An 8,373-nucleotide genomic window follows, 5' to 3' on the forward strand; every position below is an offset into this window, starting at 1 on the left:
GTGTGAACCATGAACTTCCACATGTTCAAGCTGGTTTTAGAAAAGGCAGAGGAACCAGAGATCAAATTGCCAGCATCTGTTGGATCATCAAAAAAGCAAGAGAGTTCCGGAAAAAACACCTACTTCTGCTTTATTGACTGTGCCAAAGCCTTTGACTGTGTGGATCACAACAAACTGTGAAAAATTCTTAAAGAGATGGGAATACCAGACCATCTTATCTGCCTCCTAAGAAATCTGTATGAAGGTCAACAAGCAACAGTTAGAACCAGACATGGAACAATAGACTGGTTCCAAATCGGGAAAGGAGTACGTCAAGGCTGTATATTGTCACCTGCTTATTTAACTTATATGCAGAGTACATCATGAGAAATGCTGGGCTGGAAAAAGCACAAGCTGTAATCCAGCTTGCTGGGAGAAATATCAATAACCTCAGATATGCAGATGACACCACCCTTATGGCAGAAAACAAAGAACTAAAGAGACTCTTGATGAAAGTGAAAGAGGAGAGTGAAAAGCTGGCTTAAAACTCAATATTCAAAAAATGAAGATCATGGCATCTGGTCCCATCACTTCATGGCAAATAGATGGGGAAATAATGGAAACAGTGAGAGACTTTATTTTGGGGGGCTCCAAAATCACTGCAGATGGTGATTGCAGCCATGAAATTAAAACACGCTTACTCCTTGGAAGAAAAGCTATGACCAACCTAGACACCATAATAAGAAGCAGACACATTACTTTGTTGACAAAGGTCCGTCTAGTCAAAGCTATGGTTTTTTCAGTAGTCACGTGTGGATATGAGAGTTGGACTATAAAGAAAGCTAAGTGCCAAAGAATTGATGCTTTTGAACTGTGGTGTTGGAGAAGACTCTTGAGAGTCCCGTGGACTGCAAGGAGATCCAACCAGTCCATCCTAAAGGAGATCAGTCCTGAATATTTTTTGGAAGGACTGATGCTAAAGCTGAAACTCCAATACTTTGGCCACTTGCTGCAAAGAACAGACTCATTGGAAAACACCCTGATGCTGGGAAAGATTGAAGGTGGGAGGAGAAGGGGATGACAGAGGATGAGACTGTTGGATGGCATCACTGACTCAATCGACATGAGTTTGAGTAAGCTCCCGGAGTTGGTGATGGACAGGGAAGCCTGGTGTGCTGCAGTCCATGGGATTGCAAAGAGTTGGATATAACTGACCAACTGAACTGAACTGAACTGAGTTTCTGGGCTTTAGTTGGAAGTTTTCCTTTAGTCTTGAATCTTCAGTTCTAGGAGTTGGCCCGTTCCCTGGTTTCTTCTACCTTCTACCAAGAACAAATTATTAACCCCACAAGCCATCTGCTAAAAGGAACCCAGAGGGTGGGCAGAGGTCTTGGGAGAAACAGCGGGCCAGAAATTTGGGGAGTGTTTGGGGCAGATTGTGGAGGTGTGGGGCTGTCCGGGGCAGGAGTTGATGTGTTCTCTGCAGACAGACTGCAGTGGAGGAGGCTGTGGGGTTTGAGCAGACCTTGATAGTTTAGAGTGGTAGATACGGCAGAGGTGGTAGTAGATGGATTGTTGCTCATAGTGGCTTGACTCTTTTCAGCACACAAACAATTCTTGAGTGTCTGCTGCACGCTAGGCACAGTGCTGAGCTTCAGAGGTGGTTACACGAGGCCTAGCACTGGAGATGCAGGCAGTCCAGCTTCTGGAAGGCCACACTGCCTCCTGGGGCAGAGGAGATGGAGATGACCCTCGGGCTGACAGCGTAGCACGGAATCCACAGGCGGTTTCCTAAAAAGAGAGTTGAGCCTGACAGGGCCTGAAAAAGTGCTCACCCTCACTCAGCTTGCCCAAGGCCCCACATGGGGTGAGTTAGGCAAACACAGGGCTCGAGTCCCCGAGGCAGAGTCCCTGCTCCTTATGCAGTTCTAGGCTGCAGCTCCAGGATCAGAGAGGCTGACACAGAGGAGATGCAGGAGGAAGGTGCCACTGTTGAGACACAAAGTCTCAGCTGGTTCCCCGAGGATGTCTGATTTGTGTCGTAATTGGTTCATCTCACCATAACAACCTGAGTTACGCCTGTTGTTTTATTTTTGATGGCCCTTACAGAGTTTTACTTATAAAATTTTCGATCGACACCTAAGGTTTGTTATTTAAAAGCAAGCCCAGTCTCCTTTTCACTTTGCATTTGACTGCCATATCCGTTCAGGTGACCTGAATGGCCATACAGGTCCGTGCAGAGTGGAGAGAGTCAGACTGCGATCTCATCACCTTGGATCAACAATGGCTGCTAACACCGCAGGATGAACTGACGTAGGAACAGAAAACATTCCCTAGTCTCAGGATATCACCCTCTCAGATTGCTAATCACAGAGAGTACAATGTGACTTTGTGGCACAGAGGTAAAGAGTCTGCCTGCCAGTGGAGGAGATGCAAGAGACTCGGGGTCGATCCCTGGGTTGGGAAGATACCCTGGAGGAGGATCTTCCGGATTCTTGCCTTGGACATTCAATGGACAGAGGAGCCTGGCGGGCTCCAGTCCATGGGGTCCCAAAGAGTCGGAAACAACTGAGCGTGCTCACACATGCACACACACAAAATGTGGCATTGCAAAGGACAGATCCCTTAACCAAGGGATCAGACTTGGCATCACCATTAGTGAAACAGCATGGCATCATCAGGTGCCCTCTTGTGCAGTTCAGTTAGTAGGAATGAACATTGAGATTTTTGCCAAAAACGTTTAACTTGAATCTAAACATTAGGAAACAAAATTCAGATTATGGGCTATGCTACAAAACAACTAGAATGACTTGAAAACTTAGGGTGCCCAAGTTTAAAAGGACAGCAAAAGGCATGAGGATTCTTCTAGATTCAAGAAAGGTAAAGAGACATGACAACTAAATGCAGTGTATGATTTTTGATGAGATCCTGGATCAAGATGCAGAATAGTTATAAAAGACATTTCTGGAATATTTGAACACGGAGTATGGATTTGATAATGTTGTACTGATTTCATTTCTTCCGAGATAACGTGGGTGTGAATGAAGCGCCCTGCATGGTTACTTTCAGATGACTCAGCAGAAAATGAAAAGTGTGTGTTTGTGTGGAGGGAAAAAGAAGAAAAAGAAATGTGGCAACTTAGTAACAGTTGGTGAATCTAGATGAAGTGTATATGAATGAATATGCATTGAACTGGTTAAGCCTTTCTGCAGTTTTGGAATTTTTCAAGATACATAATTATGGGGGGAAACAATAACGATAATAAAAACAGGCCTACAGCTCAAGCTTGACTTGTCTAAAATAAAACTGAGACTAAAACTCCATTCTCTTGACCTGAAATCCAGTATACCACCGCCTCTCTCCATCGAGGTGAGTGGAGAGAGACAGGCAGACAGAGAGAGAGCCCCCATCTCCTTGGTTCAAAACCCAGAGCTTTGAGAAGGAGCAGCAGACCCAGCTTTCCAGCCCTGGCAAGTTAGCCGAGGAGACAAAGACGAGGCGCACACGCCACCTTGTGACCAGATAAGGGAGCCTATGCTGCCAATTTTGAAAGCGAACTTACCTCACGTTATTGGTATCCTTCCCAGTTGCAACATTTTCCCTTTAGTGAAGCACTAATTCTTGTTTCTCCAATTTTCTGATACGGATTTCCAGCTGCTTTAGAGAAACTAGCCAAAAGAGCCGATTTCCTTTCCCCAGAAACCTCAGTGAGCCCCACATTCTTGGATGATCAAGAAGAGCAAAGCCCTGCTCCTGAACACTTCACCAGATCCCACTTACCACCGTGTGCCAGCAAGCTGCTGGCCTTTCTGACCCAACCAAATGAGAAAAGCAAAGGAGATTTATTCAGCGCTTTTGGTAGCGAGTCAGCCACTGCCGCTCACCTTTTGTCAGAGGAGTGGAGAGGCTTTATCACGGACAAGGGCAAGCCATCGGGTGTGCCCTGTCTGGCGGTTGTTGGTGGGCAAGCTGGAAGCGCTGACCTAGAAGGAGGCATCCTTCATAACTGGTTGGGGGAGCATGTTTGACTTTCCCTAATTAGTCACAGCAGTTGTCTTAGCCTAGGGCTAGAGAACCCTTCTCACCTGAAAGAAAGGATCATATAATTTATACTTTATTTCTTTAAATAGAATGAGTCAAACTCTAGGTCAAGTTCAGTCTCCTCCTTTCCCGAGCGTGTTCCTTAGACTAGCAGCTCTGGCATCACCCGGGGAGCTTGCAGGAAATGCCAAATACCAGGCCCCACCCCTGACTCCGTGCAACGCCTAGTAACAGTCCAGGAAGCTACAGGGTAACTTCTCTAACAGTTGGCCCCAAATGTCCGCGACTCGACTGAGAAGTAACCGCTTCCCTAGCTTTGTCCCTGCCTCCAGTTTAGATGAGGGGGCTATTAGTGTCCTGGTAGACTTCTGCAGGTTGTGGGTCAAAGTCCTCTTTTTCGCATGTGGTGTCTGACCGTTGCCTGTGTGTTGTCGCTCACTCTGGAAGCGGTGCATCCACCAAGCACCGCACGAGGTGTGAGCACGTGCAGGCGCTTCTTGCCCTAATCATGGGGAAGAGTGACCTGAAGGGAGAAGACCCAGGCTTGGGTCTCCGCCTTCTTCTGCAGGCTGGGGAGGGTCCTCCAAGTTGGGGTGGCCTCTTCTGCACAGAGCAGGGGCTATTCCTGCTGAGTGTCCTGCCTGGCTGTGATCAGCCCTCTCAGAGGTGATGCAAAGCCTACATGCTCCCTCTAGAGTCTGAAGAGCGCGTTGCTGTGTCTGCAGAGATTCTCTCGAGGATACAGGTGCCTCCAAGTGACGACGTGCTCCCAGTTCTCCTGATCTCGCAGGACTCTGCTGAGATGAGCAGACAGACTCACACTTGGATAAACCATTGCTTTATTCCAAGTCTGCGTGAGCCCTGGGTTTACCACTGGCGTGTGCTTTGCCCTTTTCTCCAACACCCAGGCTCTTCGTGTGAAATGGTCCCACCTCAAGCTGCCCTGGGTGGATCTGGACTGGCTCATCGACATCTCCTGCCAGATCACAGAGCTGGATCTTTCTGCCAACTGCCTGGCGTCCCTCCCCTCGGTCGTCCCCTGGGGCCTCATCAACCTCCGGAAGCTGAACCTCTCGGACAACCACCTGGGGGAGCTGCCCAGCGTGCAGTCATCAGATGAAATCATCTGTTCCAGGTGGGCTCCTGCCCCGCGGCCCCAGTGGGGGGCCTTCGCCATGTGAGCCTGGCTGCCCCCACACCCTCTGCCTGCAGCATCTGCTTCCTGCAGTCGTGCTGCCTGACTGTAGCTGGTGCTTTGGAAAACAGATTTTCAGCTAAAATGAGAGAAGGAAGTTGTGCATGCCTTTAGCAAGCTCTTGGGCACAAGGTCCTGGCCTGCTGTCCACGTGAACACAGAGAGCTCTGCCAGGGTAGTTTGTCTGGCCTACATGTCCACTGCTCTTTGCAGCGATGCAGGCCTGCCGGCGCGCGATGCCCAGTCTTGGTCCTGCAGGCAGGCATCAGAGGAAGGGGGCTGGTGGAAGCCATGGGGCCCAGACACCCCAGCTTTTGGCCTACCTCCCAAGGAAAGTGAGCAGGGCCTCCAAGAAGCAGTTAACTGCACAGGACTCTGGCCATGGTCTGACAGTGTGGGCAGCTCCTGTCTTTTTTTCTGAGAGGCCTTGGGAAGACACCCAAGCCCCCCGCTGAGGCGGCACAGGGAGGGGAAGGACCCTCCCTTCCCTGACGTACTGATGATCGTGTCTATAAGCCCTCGTTCCGTATGGGACATGAGCTGATTTCAAAAGCTAAGGCTCTAAGTGAAGTGAAGAAAAGAATGTTGATAAGAGCGTAGGGTCAGCAGTAACTCGTGGGAAAGAAGCCCTGTTCAAAAAATTAAGTGCCATGGAGTGGGGGGTCCTTAACCGGGGCAGAGCCGAGAGTCCAAAAGGTTACAAAGCACTGCTCTCTGGACTTCCAGTAGCTTCAGGACACCAGCTTGTTATCACATACGTGAAAAAGGTTACATCCCTACTGGTCCGTGAGACCCGGACCCACCAAAGAGAGCTCTGGTCTTTTTCTACACACGACATAGTGACAGTAACACAATTAACAAAAATCATATTGGTGTTTCAGTGCACGTTCCTTATCCTTGTGCCAGGAGAAAAAGAAACATGTTTACAGAGAAATACATAACCACAGCTTGCTTCTGATGCCTTGACTTCCTTCTTTCCCAACTACAGGCTACTTGAAATTGACATTTCCAGCAACAAGTTGTCCCACCTCCCACCAGGATTCCTGCATCTCTCAAAACTTCAAAAACTGACGGCTTCAAAAAACTATTTGGAAAAATTGTTTGAAGAAGAGAGTGGTATGTTTCATCATCAGTAACCTGATATACTTTGTCATTTTCTTCTTGACTGGGATATTTTTTACCAACTCATCCTCTCTTATTTTCTCCTAGCCACAAACTGGATTGGTTTACGGAAGCTACAGGAGCTTGATGTTTCTGACAACAAACTGACAGAACTCCCTGCGCTTTTTCTCCATTCTTTCAAATCGCTCAGTTGTCTAAACGTCTCCAGAAATAACCTGAAGGCATTTCCAGATGCCTGGGCTTGCCCTTTGGTTAGTAACTTGCCAGAAACCGTGAAGGGAGGTCAGTCCCACAGAGCTGAGGGTGCACCGTGCTCCTCCCCTCGGTGTGCAGAGTTGCCCCATGTTATAGATGAGCGTGTCTGTCACTCGGCATCTTGCAGCTGAGGGTCTCAGGCAGGTAACTCACCCTAGAGCCAGCCCCTCTGGCTTTGGATTTGAGATTGGCACCATAGCACCTATGAGACTTTCCACAGCTACAGCTTGGAAATGGAATGGCCGGGGTTGAGTTCTGTCCAAAAATGTGAGGCCATTCCCTTAGGACAGCCGTAAAATGAGAATGAAGGAGAGAAGGCGTAGTCTGCATGCATAGCACTCCCCTTCAAATGGTGGTTTTGTTTCTTGGCAAGTTTGCTTGTTAAAACGGATGGGACAGCATAAAGTACATTTGTGTTTTCTTGCTGTTATTTTTAACAGCAAATATGAAAATTTTCCATTCCTAAAGTTGACTCATTGGAAAAGACTCTGATGCTGGGAGGGATTTGGGGGCAGGAGAAGGGGACGACAGAGGATGAAATGGCTGGATGACATCACTGACTCGATGGACGTGAGTCTGAGTGAACTCCGGGAGTTGGTGATGGACAGGGAGGCCTGGCGTGCTGCGATTCATGGGGTCGCAAAGAGTCAGACACGACTGACAGACTGAACTGAACTGAATATTAATATTTCTAGTTTAAATATATATGTGTGTGGGGTGTAGGCTTCTCTTCAGAACACTGTCCTGAATTGTCCCATTATTTTCCAGGACAATGGGCCAGGCGTCCTGGGGGAAGGAAAAAGACCACGAGCCACCTTGGTCTCCCCAGGAAACCTTTCCCACCCATTCCCTGGAGCAAGGACAGGAAAACAGGGCAGGATAGCCTGCATACGTATGTGCTCAGTCGCTTTGGTCGAGTCTGACTCTTTTCGACCCCATGGACTGCAGCCCACCAGGCTCTTCTGCCCGTGAAGACTTCCTGGCAAGAATATTGGAGTGGGTTCTTTATCGCTCAGCCACTAGGGATGCCCAGGAATAGTCTGTAGCCTCTTAATGAGCTGAATTGTATTTATTGCAGAGGTTTTTGTAATGGTCTTATTTTTAACATTAAATTTGGAAAGTCTTTCTCATAGAAACCCCTGCCTTTAAAAAGCTGATTAATTCTCTTTATTGTCATACTCATAGAAATGTTGCAAAGCATCCAAAAATGCCCTGGAGTCTCTACCAGACAAAATGGCTGTGTTTTGGAAGAACCACCTGAAGGATGTGGACTTCTCAGAAAACGCACTGAAAGAAGTTCCCCTGGGACTTTTCCAGCTTGATGTAAGTCAAGTCATAACCCCTTATTTCTCATTTTCAACTTTTGTAAGGAAACCACTCCACATTGCAGTTCTCCCTATTTCTTCAGAGCTTTTGAGACAAAGAAAAACTAAGATGAAAGAAAAGTTTAACCGTCAAGATCATGCATGGTTGTGTGCAAAGATTGAGAGGAAACGTGCAAAATGACAACAGCTCTGGGAGGAAGTGGGATGATGGGTTTTTATTTCCAGAATTTTCTTTAATGTTGACAGTAAGCACAGCCCCTTGGACCTTCTGTGGCTCTGTTCCTTCCCGGCTGGTGCATGAGGCTCGGTCGGCACTGCCGTCGCGTCCCTGCTCCCTGCCCGGAAGCGGAAGAACCGGAATTGCTGGGTGTGAACTCAGGAAATGCCCTGGCTGTGTGTGTCCCAGCAGGGCTGTTCCCAGACCTGTCTGTCTTTCCTGCTCTGGTGGGAACCTCT

The 8,373-nt window shown here is 48.1% G+C and overlaps 1 protein-coding gene across 1 annotated transcript in view; it reads left to right on the top strand.

Annotated features, from left to right (window-relative positions):
- Positions 1–8,373, top strand: part of LRRK1 (leucine rich repeat kinase 1) — a 135,957-nt gene that overhangs the window by 82,062 nt on the left and 45,522 nt on the right. Inside the window, exons 6-9 of the mRNA XM_040257040.1 lie at positions 4,929–5,155; positions 6,204–6,331; positions 6,425–6,588; positions 7,778–7,915. Coding sequence (XP_040112974.1) covers positions 4,929–5,155; positions 6,204–6,331; positions 6,425–6,588; positions 7,778–7,915 — 657 coding nt within the window. The remainder of the gene's footprint in view (positions 1–4,928; positions 5,156–6,203; positions 6,332–6,424; positions 6,589–7,777; positions 7,916–8,373) is intronic.

This window comes from Oryx dammah, unplaced genomic scaffold (genome assembly GCF_014754425.2).
Source record: "Oryx dammah isolate SB20612 unplaced genomic scaffold, SCBI_Odam_1.1 HiC_scaffold_16, whole genome shotgun sequence".
NCBI lineage: Eukaryota > Metazoa > Chordata > Mammalia > Artiodactyla > Bovidae > Oryx > Oryx dammah.